The 19089-nt window shown below is 41.0% G+C and overlaps 1 protein-coding gene across 2 annotated transcripts in view; it reads left to right on the forward strand.

Moving 5' to 3' along the window:
* Nucleotides 1-18980, forward strand: part of prdm4 (PR domain containing 4) — a 42411-nt gene extending 23431 nt beyond the window's left edge. For both annotated transcript variants that reach the window (XM_078568235.1, XM_078568234.1), the window contains 7 exons: nt 348-497; nt 1143-1261; nt 3201-3286; nt 9285-9412; nt 11116-11382; nt 13975-14143; nt 17429-18980. In XM_078568235.1, coding sequence (XP_078424361.1) covers nt 348-497; nt 1143-1261; nt 3201-3286; nt 9285-9412; nt 11116-11382; nt 13975-14143; nt 17429-17732 — 1223 coding nt within the window. In that variant the 3' untranslated portion in view covers nt 17733-18980. The remainder of the gene's footprint in view (nt 1-347; nt 498-1142; nt 1262-3200; nt 3287-9284; nt 9413-11115; nt 11383-13974; nt 14144-17428) is intronic.
* The last annotated feature ends 109 nt before the right edge of the window (nt 18981-19089 follow it).

Raw genomic sequence — 19089 nt, forward strand, 5'->3', positions numbered from 1 at the left:
TGGGTCATAGGGGATTGAGCTAACTACATCATTCTCCTGCATTTTGCTTTGCAGGCTTTCTGTAAATTGATCACACTGTGGAATTCTGCTCAAGTGCAGACTGGGTGACCAAGGAGGTCCTGGTCACCAGTGAGCAGGCTGTCCACTGGCCCTAGGCAGTCAGAAAAGTCTGTTTAACAAGTTGATCTTTCTGGTCCATAAAAAGTCTGGTACATTTATCTTGATGGCTGCAGGCTGTATGAGACCTGGGAGCTGGCAGCTGAATACTAACGTAAAAGCAGCTTTAACAGCCACTAATGAAAATATTCCACTGTTGATACAGAAGTTTGTTTTTTCCTGTCCTTCAGGGTGTACTCTGTGTGACCGGGCTTACCCTGAAGACTGTCCTGAACATGGAGCGGTAACTTTCATTCTGGACACACCGGTCAGCAGCCGAGCCAGACTGTCAGTTCCTAGACAGCTAAGCCTTAGGCAGTCCATCACAGGAGAAGATGTTGGTATGCAAGAAGTTTAATCTCGTTCTACTTATTTATAAAAAGGAAGTTATCATCTTAAGGATTCTTTTGAGAACCTTCTGAAATTCTTGGAATAGCCTAGGCTGGAAATTAATTGTGTTGGCTGCTGTGGAACCAATTAAACTGTAGTAGATGAGTTGTTTGCAGTGGTTATAGTCTTTGCAATGTTTCAGTCCATCTGTTTAGTTTATAGGGGTACGGTATATTTTTCTTTTATTTCAATGGAGATTGTACCCACACCTTCCATAAAGCATAATTTTAAAATCTATCTTCTTTAGCCACGTCCGACGTGCCCTAAATCTAACTGCTACCCTCTTTACATGCTCCAAACTAATCACTCCTCTCCTAAATCCAGCTGGTTTGCACTCGAGCCCAGCTGCTCCTTCTCTCCACCATGCCCCATACTCAGGTAATCTGCGCTTTCTCCAGCACCCACTAACCTATTTGGTGCCTCCTCCTAGCTCTGCATTCCTCACACCCAGCCAACCTGCAGCTTGCCTCAGCAGCAACAGTAAAATCTATTGGCAACAGTAATAATGTTTGGTCACTCAGATTGCCCCAGAGCACTGATTGCATGTGTTTACTGAGACTGCCCCAGCTTCACTCACTGGGTCTGATCTCTGGCAGGTGTGTGGAGTCAAGAAACAATTCCTGTACGCACCTGTTTTGGACCTCTGATTGGAGAAGAGATTAACTTGTTGGAAGTCGCTGACTGGTCAAACAAAAGCAACACTAATATCTGGAAGGTTGGTATGACTGAAATATACCATAAAATCAAACCTTGTACTTGATGTTCTTGAAAGTATCTTAACATGGTAACATTAAAAAACAGTAGCATGTGCAGGGGTGAGTGGAAGAGTAACCATAACTCCTGTAACACAGTATTATCACTGGCAACATATAGCTAATTGGGAATGCAAATGTAACCAATTGACATTACGATTAGTAAATGTAGAAAAATAAGGAATAGACACTGTCATTGGCGTGTGACCTCAATACTCATATAAACAAGGCATGTGCATCAGTACTATATCTTACATGCTTGGTGAATTAGCTAGGAAGGAGGGTCAGAGAGATCAGGAGCACTAGTTGACCCAACATTGACTGTCGAGTCATTGCAGAGCAGTGTTTAACAAAGCAAACAGAATGCTGAAATCTGTTGCCAGATTAGTAGAATGCAAATCTGAGACAGTTATCTTGAAGCTCTGTTGTGCTTTTGTCAGACGAACTGCATTCATTTCATGAACAAGGCAAACAAAAGGGCCACAAAGCCCATTACAGAGGATAGAGGTGTGTGGAAAGATTAGAAAAAATTTGACTCTTCCTCCTTGAAAGGAATTCAGAGTGGGCTGTATGGAAATGTGTAAAATAATAGATGGAATAGGAAAGATTAACCCTAAGCACTACTGCAAGTTATGGTACAGGGACTAGGGGACACAGATTTAAGATTTTGGGCAAGAGATGGAGGGGGAATGTGAGGAAGATTTTTTTTTTTTTACACAGCGAATGGAGAAGTATTATATCTCAAATGGTCCGTGGGTCCAAAAAATTATTCACTTCAATGCTGTGATGGGTTGGGGGGAGGGGGGTATCAAAAGCTTCTTCAGGAGATCATAGATATCTGGACAAGAATGAGATAGTTGGGCTGAATGGCTTCCCTCATCTGCAGATATATTTCTCAATATTGCCCTTTGGTGGCAAATTGAGCATTGCAATACCGAAGTATATTTTATGAATCTGTATTTGACTGATCTGAGTCTGGAACCATGTTTTGTACTTTTTAAAAATTCTGATACAATTTTATCTTAGTGAAAGACTGCTCAGCTGAGAAATAGTCATAGAGTCATTACGGCACAAGGAGAGGCCATTCAACCTTCCCTTGCTGACTGAGTCTGCTGGTTTTCAGTACAGCAATCCAAACAGTCCCATTCCCCACTCTATCCCTGTAGCCCTGCAAGTTTATTTTCCTCAAGTGCCCATCCATTTTCCTTTAGAAATTGTTCACCATCTCCACTTCCGCCAAGCAGCAAGTTCCAGGCCATAACTACTCGCTGCGTAAAAAAAAGCCTTAAATCTGTACCCCCTAGTGCCAGTCCCATCAGCTAATGGGAACATCTTTTCTTTGTCTACCTTATCTAAAACTGTTATAATCTTGGACATCCTCTATCAGATTGCCCCTCAGTCTCCTTTGCTCCAAGGAGAACAACCCCAGCTTCTCCAACTTAACTTTGTAGCTAAAATCCATCATCCCTGAAACCCTGGTAAATCTCTGTACCCTTTCAAAAACCCTTACATCCTTCCTAAAGTGTGGCAACCAGAACTAGATGCAATATTCTAGTTGTGGCCTAACCAGAGCTTTATGCAGGTTCAGCATGACTTCCCTGCTTTTGTACTCAGTACATCTATTTATGAAGCCGAAGACTACTCTCTCAATATGTCCTGCCACCTTGAAAGATCTATGCATGTGAACCACCAGGTCCCTCTGTCCCTGTACATTTTTTGGAATTGTGCAATTTAGTCTGTATTGCCTCTCCTTATCCTTTCTGTCAAAATTCATCACCTCACACTTCTCTGTACTAAATTCCATCTGTCATTTGTCTGCCCATTCTGCTAGTCTATCTGTATCCTCTTGCAGCCCCAAACATTCTATCTTATGGTGTAATTTTGTTTGTTTTTTTAATGCAGATATTTCACAATTATGTTTTGGAGTTCCTAATAGTGACAGCAGATGAGAACATCTGTAACTGGATGATGTTTGTACACAGAGCTAGGTGAGTCAATTTCCACTGGATATATGGAATGTAGGGGAGTGAGCATTGCGGATCATACATATGAAAAAATACTGACTGTTGACAGGCTACAGTGTGCTTGTGCAGAACTTGAGTTTGACAATTCCTGCTCACCCCAGTGGGGAAATATTTCATTCTCAGCCATTCTCTGTATAGCAGTGCAAACCTGGAATGAAAAAGTTGTTGATATTTTTTTAAATGTTTCTGGGTGGCCTGGGCAAACGTCCTCCAACTTGACACCTGGTTAATAAGATGTTTGTTAAGGAAAAAAGAAAGACTTGCATGTATGTTGTGTTTTTCATGACCACCGAGCATCTCAAAGTGCTTTACAGTCAAAAAATACTTTTGAAGTGCTGTTGTAATGTAGGAAACGCGGCAGCCAACATGCGCACAGCAAAGTCCCACAAGCAGCTATGTGATAATCTGATTTTTGTGATGTTGATTGAGGGATAAATATTGTCTAGGACCCCAGGAATAACTCCAGGCTCTTCTTTGAAACAGCATCATGGGATTTTTTACATCCACCCATGCAGGCAAATGGGGGCCTCAGTTTAATGTCTTATCCATAGTGCAGCACTCCCTTAGTAATGCACTAGAGTGTGAGCCTTGATGTTTACGCTCAAGCATAGGGTGGGACTTGAAACTGAAACCCTGTGACTCAGAGGTGAGAGTGCTACCAGCTAAGCCATCGCTGACACACAATTCTTCAATATTCTTTTAAAATCCTGTCACTGAATGCTTTGGAAAAGTGCCAATGTCAATAGTGGCATCACCAAACTTGAAAGGGTAAAAGAGAATATGGTTACTAAGAAGCAGTGAATAGCTGCTGCAAAGCTTTGGTTTCAAAACTTTCAGATTTTTGGAGGGTTTTTAAAAAGTTCAGTATTTGAGGCCTGGAACAGATTCAGTTGGTGTAGGAGAAAGTATACAGTATACTCCTAATAATTTACAAATTTTTAGTACATATATAGTCCAATGTAAGTGGTGAGCAAAAAAGTTCAATTAACATTGCTTGCTGCTAAATCTACCATTGTAGCAATTTGTAGCCCATATGTACAAAAAAATTCTGAGGACAGAATTTTACATTTGTCCCTCCCCTGCCACTCCCCATGAACGGGCTGGGAGGCGGTGAGTGCCATGCCTGTAGCCTTCCTGTCTCAACTAGTATTTTACCAGTGGCAGGATAGGTGGCAGGGAGCCTACCCACCTTTACATCAGACCCTCTGTATGTTGAAAAAGACTGTTGAATAGAATTGGAGACTGAGTAACATGGTTGTTTATCTGACTGACATTTTACCTCTGGGTCATATTGAAAATCAGATTGAATGGGATAAATGCTTCCTCTTTCATGAGCTATAAAGGGCATTAAGTGAAGCAAGTTTGGGACAGTTTCAGCTCCATCTCTGGTGGACAGTTTATGTAGGGTAATGGAAATATCATACTGGTGTGAAGGGAGTGCTCTTTAGAGGCTGAGGTTAATGTGCAGATGGAATTCTTCCCAACTTGTACTTGCCCTGAGCATGCACAATTGTGCATTGTAGAGTAACTCTTGTATTTAACTAATGCTTTTTTTTGGGCTGAGACTATTTGATGGGGCTAGGCAGTGGAAACTTCAGGTATACCTGAGCTGTGAGTGCTTTACACTGATGCAATGAGCAGAAAATATTGCACTCCCAGAGCTTAATCATTTATCATTGTGCATAATTCTCTATAACCTGCTGACAGCTACATATCTCTTCCAGAAAGTTTCAAATAATTTTCACTATTATTTGTTTCCTTCTCCCATTCATTTTTCTTGTGCAGCCACTTCATACAAGCACCATAGAAACTAGGAGCAGGAGTAGGCCATTTGGCCCTTTGAGCCTGCTCCGCCATTCATCATGATCATGGCTGATCATCCAACTCAATAGCCTGCTCCCGCTTTCTCCCCATACCCTTTGATCCCTTTCGCCCCAAGAGCTATATCTAACTCTTTCTTGAAAACATACAATGTTTTGGTCTCAACTACTTTCTGTGGTAGCGAATTCCACAGGCTCACCACTCTCTGGGTGAAGAAATTTCTCCTCATCTCAGTCCTAAATGGTCTACCCCATATCTTCAGACTGTGACCCCTGGTTCTGGACTCCCCCACCATCGGGAACATCCTTTCTGCATCTACCCTGTCTAGTCCTGTTAGAATTTTATAGGTTTCTATGAGATCCCCCCTCATTCTTCTGAACTCCAGCGAATATAATCCTAACCAACTCAATCTCTCCTCATGTCAGTCCTGCCATCCCAGGAATCAGTCTGGTAAACCTTCACTGCACTCCCTCTATAGCAAGAACATCCTTCCTCAGATAAGGAGACCAAAACTGCACACAATATTCCAGGTGTGGTCTCACCAAGGCCCTGTATGATTGCAGCAAGACATCCCTACTCCTGTACGCGAATCCTCTTGCTATGAAGGCCAACATACTATTTGCCTTCTTTACCGCCTGTTGCACCTGCATGCTTACCTTCAGCAGCTGGTGTATGAGGACACCCAGGTCTCGATGCACATTCCCCTCTTTCAATTTATAGCCATTCAGATAATCTGCCTTCCTGTTTTTGCTACCAAAGTGGATAACCTCACATTTATCCACATTATACTGCAACTGCCATGCATTTGCCCACCCACTCACCTTGCCCAAGTCACACTGAAGCATCTCTGCATCCTCCTCACAGCTCACCCTCCCACCCAGCTTTGTGTCATCTGCAATTTGGAGATATTTAGTTCCCTCATCTAAATCATTAATATATATTGTGAATAGCTGGAGTCCCAGCACTGATCCCTGCAGTACCCCACTAGTCACTGCCTGCCATTCGGAAAAAGACCCGTTTATTCCTACTCTTTGTTTCCTGTCTGCCAACCACTTTTCTATCCATCTCAATACACTGCCCCCAGTCCCATGTGCTTTAATTTTACACGCTAACCTTTTATGTGGGACTTTGTTGAAAGCCTTCTGAAAGTCCAAATAAACCACATCCACTGGCTCCCCCTCATCAACTCTACTAGTTACATCCTCTCAAAATTCCAGGACTTGTGTAAATGACTAATTGATTGTCCATTATTTGGGGGGAATGTTAAGTAGCAATATGATTCTCCAGCAATGTTCCCTCTAAGCTGCATGCATGCACAACCACACAGCAATTGGGCATGATTCACAGAGAGATAAAACAGGCCGCGGACAAGCAATGTTCCCTTTAAGATGTGCGTATGTGTAGCCATATGCCAACGTTAAAGGGATCATGCAGTGCTGCAACAAGCGTAGATTGGTCAAGCATGATTTCCCTTTCGTAAATCCATGCTGACTGTCTGATTCTGCCACTGTTTTCCAAGTGCTCAGGTATTAAATCTTTTATAATGGACTCTAGAATTTTCCCCACTATCGACGTCAGGCTGACTGGTCTATAATTCCCTGTTTTCTCTCGACCTCCCTTTTTAAATAATGGGGTTACATTAGCTACCCTCCAATCTGTAGGAACTGTTCCAGAGTCTATAGAATCTCGGAAGATGACCACCAATGCATCCACTATTTCTAGGGCCACTTCCTTAAGTACTCTGGGAAGTAGATTATCAGACCCTGGGGATTTATCGGTCTTCAATCCCATCAATTTCCCCAACGCCATTTCCCTATTAATACTGATTTCTTTCAGTACCTCCCTCTCACTAAACCCTGTGTTCCCCAACATTTCTATAACCAGTTGGTTGTAGCTGGCTTTGAAGATGACACCTCTATTGCCAGTGTCAGAATTGCTCTGGAAGCATTGACTTTGTGAATTTTAAATTTGGTTCTTTATATTTCTATTCATTGTAAGTCTTGGCTCGGTGGTAGAAGGATCACCACTGAGTTCAAGACTCACTCAAGGTCTTGAGCACAAAATCTAGGCTGACGATGCAGTACTGAGGAAGTGCTGTATTCAGGTTGAGAATTTAAACTGAGACCCAATATGTCCCCTCGAATGGATGGAAAGGATTTCTGCACCACTTAAAGATGTGGGAGTTGTCCAAGTGTACTGGACACACTCTACATCACTAAGACAGACAGTTATTTATTTCATTGTTACTTGTGGGACCTTGCTGTGTGCAAATTAGCTATTGTATTTGTCTGTGTTACAACAGTGAATACCATTCAGTGGTTGTAATGTGCTTTGGGATGTCTGAGGAAATAAATTTAAATGCAGGTTTTTTGCTTTTCTTGGCCCTTCTGGGGGGGGGGAAATCACTACAATACAATGATGCCTTTAACGCAACTGGGCAAACACAGACAGAGTATTTAATGTTCCCTTCCCTTGCTGATCCATGTAATTGCCAACTGAACAGGAAAAAATCCTTTTCCTCTCTGTTGTAAAATTTTACAGTTGCACTGAGTAATGCGATATTTTGGAGTACAATGTTCCCTCTAACTTCTGTTTGTTGTGCATGGCCAGCTTGTTGCACTTGCGTGGTCCCTTTAGCATTGGCATGTGGCTGCACATGCGCACACCTTAAAGGGAATGTTGCTTGTCCGCGGCCTGTTTTATCTCTCTGTGAATCGTGCTCAATTGCTGTGTGGTTGTGCATGCATGCAGCTTAGAGGGAACATTGCTGGAGAATCATATTGCTACTTAACATTCCCCCCAAATAATGGACAATCAATTAGTCATTTACACAAATCCTAGAAATCCATACCTGATCAATTGAGTCTGCATAACAAGCCTTGACTTGTAACAACTTTTGACATAAAAACATTTATCCATGTAACTTTGGGATGTCTAAGGAGGAGAATGCAGAGAACCAGGTTTCCAGATATGCATATGCTCAGAAACACTAAGTGTTTGTAATAAAATTTCCCTTTCATTCCAAGGTGATTTCATAAAATCATGAGATCATAAGAAATAGGAGCAGGAGTTCTGCCCATTGAGCCTGCTCCACCATTTGATAAGGTGATAGCTGATCTGATTGTGGCCTTAACTCCACTTTCCTGCCTGCCCCCCATAACGCTCAATTCCCACGTAGATCAGAAATATGTCTACCTCAGCCTTGAATATATTTGATGACCCAGTCTCCATTGCTCTCTGGGGAACAGAATTTCAAAGACCAACAACCCTCTGAGAGAAGAAATTCCTCCTCATCTCCATCTTAAATAGGAGACCCTTATTTTGAAAATGTCTCCCCTAGTTCTAGATTCCCCCATGAGAGGAAACATCCTGTCAATCCCCCTCAGAATTTTATATGTTTCAATAAGGTGACCTCTCATTCTTCTAAACTCCAATGAGTGTCAGCTCACACTGTTAAACCTTTCCTTTATAGGGCAATCTCTTCATCCCAGGAATCCCTAGTGTACTTCTCTGAACAGCTTCTAACGCACGTATATCCCTCCTTAAGTAAGAAAGCCATACTTGACCAAGATAAGCAGAGGGAAGGTGGTAGCGTAGTGGTATTGTCACTAGACTAGTATTCCAGAGACCTGGGGTAATGCTCTGGACCGGGGTTCAAATCCCACCATGGCAGATTCAATAAAATAATTCAATTTTAAAAATCTGGAATTAAAAGTCTGATGATGACCATGAGATGATTGTTGTCGCCATCTGGCTCTTTAATGTCCTTTAGGGAAGGAAATCTGTCATCCTTACCTGGCCTACATGTGATTCCAGCAATGAACAAGGCAATAAATGCTGGCCTAGCCAGAGACACCCACATCCCATCAGCGAATTAAAAAAAAAAACTTGCATGGAGAAGGCAGATCCACAAAATGACACAAGGTTCAGCTTCAAAGGATTAATTAATTGGAAGCCCAAATTAATTTGAGGTTAGGTTCAACTTGTTTCCAACTCCTAGGTTGAGCCTCCTGCTGATGTGCTATTCAAGACAGCTGAAAAATAATGCTTTATTATTCCGCCAGTGCCATGAAAATGCAGAAGCGAGCCATGGTGAATCGGAAGGGTTTTAAAAATTTTTAGTCTGTTATGTTTCCTGTAGGACTCGAGAGGAGCAAAACCTGGTGGCCTATCCTCACAATGGGAAGATTTATTTTTGTACATCCAGGGAGGTCCCTCCTGACCATGAGCTACTCTTTTACTACACTAGGGACTATGCAAGGCAACTTGGTAAGTGGACTGGGTCAGTCTTGTTTTAGATTTAATTGATTACTCTGAATAGTTCAGGAAACAATAGCCAAACCTCTAGCATTTGTGCAGCCATTTAATGCTAGCTTATCCCAACCTAAAGTAAATTTTGATATCACATTTAAATAGTGGTAGTTATTACCCATGTTCTGTAACAGTGCTGAAATCTCTCCACTAGGTACTCTATTGGGCTTCTGAGCACAGTGTAATGGAATTGCGTGGAACATGGTTGGGTATCCAGCATGCAAGTGTTTTAGGAGTCGGTTGTTATTTTTCTGTGTTACTGGTCAAAAACCTGTATGTATACAAACCACGGGCCATATTTCAAAGTCTCTAGACCTAAATCTAGTTTCTAAATCAGAAAAATTGTGGGTACTTTTGTACGTTTCAAAATATTTGCTGTCCATTTCTTTCTGATTTTTCTTCAACGCGCCTCTTTTCCTCTTATTTGATAATCTTCAATTATCCTCTGACTCAATTCATACAAAAGCTGGGAAATTCCATTTAGTAAGCATTGCAAAGCCTGAAACACAGTTATGGATGTTAATGTTTGTTACGGACCTTCACTGTATGTAGCCACAGTTTGGCATTTCTAAGAATTAGAAGTTGGCATTATGTCTTCAAAGTTTTTATTTTTTAAAAAATATTTACTTGAGCAGTAGTTGCAATAGTTATGCAATTTCTGAAAATGAATGTTGCTGTATATGAGTCCCTGTTCTACATGCTGTATATGAAATTCAGATTGGAGGGGAAGGTGGGGGGTAGGTACCTATAGTTGTTATCTCCTTTTGTTGGTTCCAGGATATATCGATGCCCCTGATTAAGATGTTTGTGAGAGCAAAAAGAAAATCCTTTTCATTCCCCTCTCTCAAAAGATTTGGTAGATAGATTGTAATTTGGAAAATGTGATGTTGTCCGCTTTGTCAGAAAGAATTGAAAAGCAGAAAATTATTTAAATGGAGAGAGATTGCAGAATGCTGCAGTGCAGAGGGATCAGGATGTCCTCTTACATGAATCACACAAAGTTAGCATGCAGGTATAGCAAGTAATTAGAAAGGCAAATGGAATAGTGGCCTGTATTACAAGAAAGATGGAGTATAAAATTAGGCAAGTCTTGCTCCAACTGAACAGGGCATTGGTGAAACCACAAGTAGAGCACTGCCTGCAGTTTTGGTTGTCTTATTTAGAAGAATGAGAGGTGATCTTATTAAAAATACATAGGATTCTGAGGGTGTTTGACAGGGTAGATGCTAAGAGGATGTTTCTCCTCATGGGGGAATCTAGAACTAGGGGGCATAGTTTCAAAAAAGAGGTCTCCCATTAAAGATGGTGATGAGGAGGAATTTCTTCTCTCAGATGGTCGTTAATCTTTGGAATTCCCTACCCCAGAGAGCAGTGGAGGCTGGCTCATTGAATATTTATTTAAGGCTGAGCTAGACAGATTTGTGATCTACAAGGGAGTCAGGGTTATTGGGGCAGGAAGGAAAGGAAGGCCACAATGAGATCAGCCATGATCTTACTGAATGGGAGAGCAGCCTTGAACAGCCAAATGGCCTACTACTGCTCCTATTACTTATGTTATTATTACAAAAACATTTCTCTGTATGGCTCTATACCAGACCTTGATATGTATCCACCGACCTAGAGAAGTAAATATGTACATATGTGCACTTATTTTGTTGAAGGAGTTCCAGAGCATCCAGATGTGCACATGTGTCACTGTGGGAAGGCGTATGGCACATACAATGAGCTGCAGTCCCATCTGAGCAGTCATGGACAGAGCCGGGAAAGGAAATGGAAGTGTTCTATTTGTCCAAGAGCATTCACCTCCTCTACCAAACTGAACGTTCACATGATGGGGCACATGGGGATGAAACCACACAAGTGTGAGTTCTGTAGCAAGGCATTCAGTGACCCCAGCAACCTGCGAACTCACCTCAAAATCCACACAGGTAGGCCTACTATGCTCAGCTTCTTGTTAAATTTACCATTGGGCGTTGCAACCCAACAGGGACCTGCATTTACCCTAAACATTTTTTCATGTAATTTTCCCTGCACCCAGAACAAGGAAAATGCAGGGAGAAAAAAATACATTTGTTCTATTGCACTGAACAATTTTTTTTAAAAATCCAGTTCTTCATGAAACTGGTGAACTTCCATCTGTGGCCCCATTCATTGACACTTCACAGCTTGGAATAATTACCTTTTTTATATAGACAAATTTCTAAACTTTAACTAAGATAGAATATCACCAGGAATTAGGTGCCAAATAATGAAATTGCATGTTAAAGCAGTTGTATTCACCACTACAGTGTGGACTCTATACCCCTCCATGCTATAACACTTGTTACAAACCTTCCTTCCCAATGTACCTCCTTCATGCAACTTATCACTCGTCCCCGATTAATTTAATACCAATTTGCGCACAGTATGCTCCCATAGACAGCAATTTGATAAAGACCAGATAATCTGTTTTTTGTCATGCTGATTGAGGGATAAATGTTGATCAGGACACCGGGGATAACTCCCCTGTCCATCTTCGACATAACAAAAGAGCTAATGGCACAATATTTATCAATCAAAAACAGATTATTTGGTTATTATTACGTTACTGTTGGTGGGTGCAAATTAGCTGCCTTGTTCCCTACATTATGACAGTGACTACACTTCAGACAACATTGGCAGTAAAGTGCAGTGGGGCATTCTATGGTCATAAGGTGCTGTATATAGCTGATTTGAGCATATAATCCATGATGAAACTCTAGTGTTGTACTGTTAGGAGCACAGTGCATCTGTCTGTTTTGGTGGTTCCAATGAATGTTGACAGTGCCTTGGCATTATCAAGGAAAGGCAGTCCTGGTCAATGTTTTCCCCTCAAATAATATTTAAAAAAAATTACTGAGCATTGATTCCATTGCTATATGTGTTGCCTTGCTGCATGCAAAATTTTTATTTATTCATTCATGGAATGTGTGTGTCATTGATGAAGCCAGCATTTATTGGCATCCCTAATTGCTTTTGAGAAGGTGGTAACGAACTGCTTTCTTGAACCTCTGCAGCCCATGTGGTGTAGGTACACCCACTGTGCTGTTAGGGAGGGAGTTCCAGGATGTTGACCCAGTGACAGTGAATGAACGGTGATATATTTCCAAGTCAGGATGGTGTTCTCATGCATCTGCTGCCCTTGTCCTTTGAGGTGGTAGAGGTAGTGTGTTTGGGCGGTGCTGTCGAAGGAGCCTTGAATTGCTGCTGTGCATCTTGTAGATGGTATGCACTGATGCCACATGCATCAGTGATAGAGGGAGTGAATGTTGAAGGTGGTGGATAGGTTACCAATCAAGTGGGTTGCTTTGTCCTGGATGGTGTCAAGCTTCTTGTGTTGTTGGAGCTGTACTCCTCCAGGAAAGTGGGGAGTATTCCATCACACTCCTGACTTGTGCCTTGTAAATGGTGGACAGGATTTGGGGAGTCAGGGGGTGAGTTACTCTTTACAGAATTCCCAGCCTCTGACCTGTTCTTGTAGCCACAGTGTTTATATGGCTGGTCCAGTTCAGTTTCTGGTCAATGGCAACCAACAGGATGTTGATAGTGACTATTCAGTGATGGTAATGTCATTGAATGTCAAGGGAGATGGTCATTGCCATGCCACTTATCAGCCCAAGTCTGAATGCTGTCCACGTCTTTCTGTGTATGGATATGGACTGCTTCAATATCTCCGGAATCGTGAATGGTGTTGAATATTGTGCAATCATCAGTAAACATCCCCACTTCTGACCTAATGATGGAGGCTACCACATTTGCCCATATAGCAATAATTAATCGTTGAAGTTTTGCTTCTAAAAGATGCTCTAAGGTGCTACAAAAATAACTTGCATTTATGTGGTGCCTTTAATATGGAAACAGCTCTTCAGAGATTTTTGAAGATGTAAATGTCTAACATAAGAATGATATTAGGCGGAATGACTAAACGTTTGGTCTAATTGATGGATTGAAGGAGGATCTTAATAGAGATGTGGGTGGAGAGGCAGAGAGGGGTTTAAGGAGGAAATTTCAGGCCTAGATATGATGAGGCAAAGGGAGGAAGAATGCGCTAGAAGTAAGATTTCAAAAGGATAGATCATGGGAGGAAATGGTGGATTTGTAAGGCTGGAGAAGGTTACAGCGATGGGAAGGGACAAGGTCAGGAAGGGGTTTAAACACAACGACGAGCATTTTAAATTTCAGGCATTGGAGAGCCAGGAGCCACTACAGGTCACCAAGGACATTTGATGAGCAAGTGGAACTGTGAGGATAGATTAATTGCAGCACAGTTTTGGACAAATTGAAATTGATAATCAATGGTGGATAGATGGCCAGCTATTGGAATAGTTAAGTCTGGGGGTGGCCAAGGCATGGGTAAAAGTTTCAGCATGTAAATACAAGTTTATGCTTCCTTTGAACTGAAACATAATAGGACATTAAAGCAAATAAATGTAATGCAGTGAACTGTCTTATATCCAGAATAATTTTTAAAAATGTATACATATATTTACATCCACTTCCAGGTCAAAAAAATTACCGTTGTGAAATGTGTGACAAGTCTTTTACTCAGAAGGCTCATCTGGCCTCTCACATGATAATCCACACAGGGGAGAAGAACCTGAAATGTGATTATTGTGAGAAAATGTTCATGCGGCGGCAGGACCTCCGGCAGCATGTGCTGACCCACACACAGTAAGTCACCTATTAGCTGTTTGAAGTTCGGCTCCCCTTTCCTGTTAGCATTGAGCTTTGGTAAGGGTATTTGCAGAATCCAGTGTAACAATTGGATATAAACTGAATCGACATATACTCTCTAGATAATTCTCCTACCACCACCCAGCCCCTCCTTCAGCATAGTTGCAAGAATGGAGCATTGTACATTTCTATGCACTATTTGTGCTTTTCTTGAAAGTAGCAAAAGCACCTGGGAAAATACACCATGATCCTCTTAGTCACCATATTGCAAAACAGATGCTTAACATTTTACACAGAGAAAATACTAAATACAATCTCGTTCTACATATGTAGTGTTACTATGAAGTGTGAACTTCTTGCACCACATTTGTAATAAGTTATATTGAATTATTATTTGGGCATGATACAAAATTGCACATCTTAAATTGTGATATGGTAGTAATAATGGAAGGTTTAGTGTAACTAGACATCCTCCAATTAACACAGGTTCATGAATATATTGTATCAGGGAGAACCTATTATTAACTAACTGAAGCTGGATCAATTATCTGTTATTATATTTTGAAAGATGACAGAATCTCCGGTCATATATTTACTGAACCTAACAACAACCCTGTTTTTCAAAGGCTTTTAAGAAGTAGCATGAACAGCAAGAACTTGTTAATTTAAACCATACTATCAGCAGTATGGGATTGACTTTGGTCATTTAATTTTTCCCATGCTCCTAGAACCATAGAAAAGTTAAGGCACAGAAAGAAGCCATTCAGCCCATCATGTCTGTACCGGTCAGAAAAAGAAACTAGCTGCTCATTTAAATCCCACTTTCCAGTACCTAGTCTGTAGCCTTGCAGGTTATAGCACTTCAGATGCAGATCCAAGTACCTTTTAAATGAGTTGACCGTTTCAGCCTCAACCACCGTTTTAGGCAGTGAATTCCAGACACCCACCACCCTCTGCATGAAAAAGTTTTTCCTCATGTCCCCTCTAATCCTTTTACCACTCACCTTAAATTTGTGCCCCCTTGGAATTGACCCCTCAGCTAGGGGAAACAAGTCTTTACTGTCTACCCTATCTAGGCTCCTCATAATTTTGTACACCTCAATTAGGTCACCTCACCCCTCAGCCTTATTTGTTCTAAGGAAAACAATCCTAGCCTATCCAATCTTTCCTCATGGCTGTAGTTTTCAAGCCCTGGCAACATTCTTGTAAGTCTCCTTTGTACTCTCTCCAGAGCAATTATGTCCTTCCTGTAATGTGGTAAGCAGAACTGTACACAAAATTCCAGCTGTGGCCTAACCAGCGTTTTATATAGTTTTCCATCATGACATCCCTGTTTTTGTATTCACCACCTCGTCCAATAAAGGAAAGCATTCCATATGCTTTCTTTACCACCTTATGCACCTGTCCTGTCGCCTTCAAGGTCTCTCACTTCCTCAACCCCTCTCAATATCCTCCCGTTTATTGAGTATTCCCTTGTTTTGTTTGTCCTCCGAAAATGCATTACCTCTCACTTTTCCAGATTGAATTCCAATTGCCACTTTTCTGCCCATTCAACCAAACCATTGATATCATTCTGGAGATAACAGCTATCCTCTTCACTATCAACTACACTACCAATTTTTGTGTCATCTGCAAATTTCCCAATCATACCTCCCACATTTATGTCCAAATCATTAATATATACAACAAACAGCAAGGGCCCCAACACTGAGCCCTGTGGAACGCCACTGGAAATCGCTTTCCATTCACAAAAACATCTAAATTATCTCCTAGCCCAGTCAGTAATATTTGTATAGTTGGACAATAATTTACCATGAGATGTTCATAAGATGACTTCACATTCAGTAACACACATTTCCAAACGTTGGGTAGAGTTGCCTATGCCTTAATTAATTATTTCACTTCAGTATTTACCAAAGAGCTAGAACATGTAGACATGACATTCAATCATGAGATGAGTAATGAGAGAAGTGCATTTAAAATGAAGCAGCTGAAGATGGTTGGGCCTAGGACTCTACCCTGAGGAACTCCTGCAGCGATGTCCTGGGCCTGAAATCTTGGCCTCCAACAACCACTACCATAATCCTTTGTGCTAGGTATGACTTCAACCATTGAGGAGTTTTCCCTCTGATTCTCATTGACTTCAATCTTGCCAGGGCTCCTTAATGCCACACTCGATCAAATGCTGACTTGACGTCAAGGGCAGTCACTCTCACCTCCCCTCTTTAGTTCAGCTCTTTTGTCCATGTTTGAACCAAGGCTGTAAAGAGGTGATACCAGAAATGTGTGGATATACATATCAGGAAAGGATTGACATGCTGGGTCTCTTTTCTCTTGAAAAAGGCCGAGGGGTGACCGAGTAGATGTTCTTAAAATTATGAAAAGTTTTGATAGAGTGGATACAGGGACAATGTTTCCTCTTGCAGGGAAGAGCATAACTAGAGTCCATCAATATAAGGTAGTCACTAAAAATCCATTCAGAAGAAACTTCTTCACCAAAAGAGTGGTAGGAATGTAGAACTTGCTACCACAGGGAGTGGTTGAAGGGATTTGTATTGATGCATTTAAGGGAAAGCTAGGCAAAGACTTGAAGGAGATGGTAGATTTAGATGAGAAAAAAAATGGGGGAATGGCCTGTTTCTATGGTGTATATCCTATGCAATGTAATTCTGTGTTTGTCCCACAAGCAGCAATGAGATGACCAGATAATGTTTTTGATGTTGCTAAAAGACTCTGGGAGAACTACCTTGCTCTTACTCAAATAGTGCCATGGGATCGATCTTCATGTGAACTGAACATGCATACTTGGTTTAATGTGTCATCCAATAGACCCCAATTGTGACTAAGTGACGTGCCTTCAGTGCTGCGCAGCCTAGATTATACACTCAAGTCACTTGAATGGGGCTTGAACACAATCTTCTGACTCTGAGGCAAGAGTACTATCTCTGAGCCCAGAATCTATACTAGGATCACCTCAAAAGCATTAAAATCAGTGTCACCTGGTTTTTTGACAGGGGTGGGCCAGCACCAAATGTAACAACAGCATCACTGCTCACTCATGTAAGTTGCTGTAGATTCCAATGATGGGAAAACTCTAGAAGTAGGTTAGCTGAAATGATAATATTGTTAATAGGCATTTTAGGTCATCAATGAAGATTAGGAGTGGGGGATCTTTGACTTCAATATATAATATATAACCATATATGGTATCTACTAAAAATAAGCATTGCATTTTATAGAACACCTTTTTAAAATTAATTGGTTTTATACGTTTTTGCGCAGAGAGCGGCAAATCAAGTGTCCAAATTGTGACAAGCTCTTCTGGAGGACAACCCACTTAAAAAAACATCTCAACTCCCATGAAGGAAGGAGGGATTTCATCTGTGAGAAGTGCTCAAAGGCATACTTGACAAAATATCATTTGACTAGACATTTAAAGATCTGTAAAGGTTCCAAGACATGCCTGGCCATGCAAGATCTGGAGGAAGAGGAAGTAGATAGTGAGGATGAAGAACTGTTGCAGTCTGGTGGTGGGACCTGCCAAGTGAACAATGACGATTACACCACAGAAGACAGTGCTCAGTAGTAGCAATTGCAAATTACTTCAGTGGTTGTCTAATAAGAGCAAAACAGATGGGATTGAAAATTCAGCTGTCCTTCTGGGCAAGAACTTCATGGATTGAATGCACAGTTTTCATTGTCTCAAGAATAAGTTAATGGGTGCAATCAGAGGTCACAAAATTGTAAATGATTGGCATAACGGTCTGAAGTCCAGCTCCCCTCAACTAAAAAGTGCACCTAATGCAGAATTGTAGACAGTACAGCACGAAGCAAGAGTAGATGAGCACACAGAGCAGTAATGCAGCAGTAAAGGGGGTGAACCTGATACTGCTGAATATGAAACAGATTATATACAGTCAGATTCTAAAATGTTAAGTTCCCACACAAGGTCAATCTGAACATGCAGATTTTATAATGTATATGTGTATCTTCTCATTTCTATATTGAATCATACAAACATCTTTGAGATTGACCAGCAATATGATTACTGGCTGGAGTGAGCCCACTGATGCCAGTTTTAGAGACATATTGTCAGTTTTAGAGACATATTGCAATCTCTGCCACACTGACAAAGGGGATAGCCACTTACTGACCTGTAGTTATTCCTGCTTTGGGAAATGGAAAATAGCTCCTTGCCCATTAGTGATGATATCAAGGTTCAATGAAGGGCTTGGTTAACATGCAAAATAAATTGAAGCACTTATAACATTGCTTCAAGGTATTAAGTATAAAAGCTGAGAGTTCATGATTGTATATTCAAGGCAAAACAGCACATTTTATTGTTTTACTCTAGACTGCTTAATCCAGTGCGAACCAGCCCATTGCAGGACAAACGTGTGCCTATTAAATACCAGTATCACAGCTAATATCTTGTGTAGGAGCTGATTCTTTATATTAACATTTCACCTTAAAACAGCTTTCCATATGCATGGAGGAACAGGAGCCATACTGCACACTGGAAGATAATTGATATTACATGGCATGTGAGGCAGTTTCACACTTTGCTAACTAAATGAACAGTGAGAGCAAAGCTTAACTAGATTCTAGATCTTTCAAACTTGTGTAGCTGCTTCATGCCTATTTAGTTCTTGTGACTCTGTAATGGCTTAAGAAAAAATGTATGCTTATTAGCAGGTAGAAAATGGATGGACAGGCAAAGGGGCTAACCAAAATGGACATGGTAACCTGTGCATTTAGATGTGATATATTGTAAATTTTTCTGTAATATATTTTTTTTATGTTCCATTCAAACTAATATAAAAAGTGAATTGAAAGTACAGCATTGTTTTTATGTCAAAGGTAAACTTTATGCCTTTAGAAATTGATCCACAAAAAAGCAAAATAAACCACTGTTTCTGGTACTGGACATCCTTTTTTCCTGG

This window comes from Cetorhinus maximus, chromosome 22 (assembly GCF_964194155.1).
Source record: "Cetorhinus maximus chromosome 22, sCetMax3.hap1.1, whole genome shotgun sequence".
NCBI lineage: Eukaryota > Metazoa > Chordata > Chondrichthyes > Lamniformes > Cetorhinidae > Cetorhinus > Cetorhinus maximus.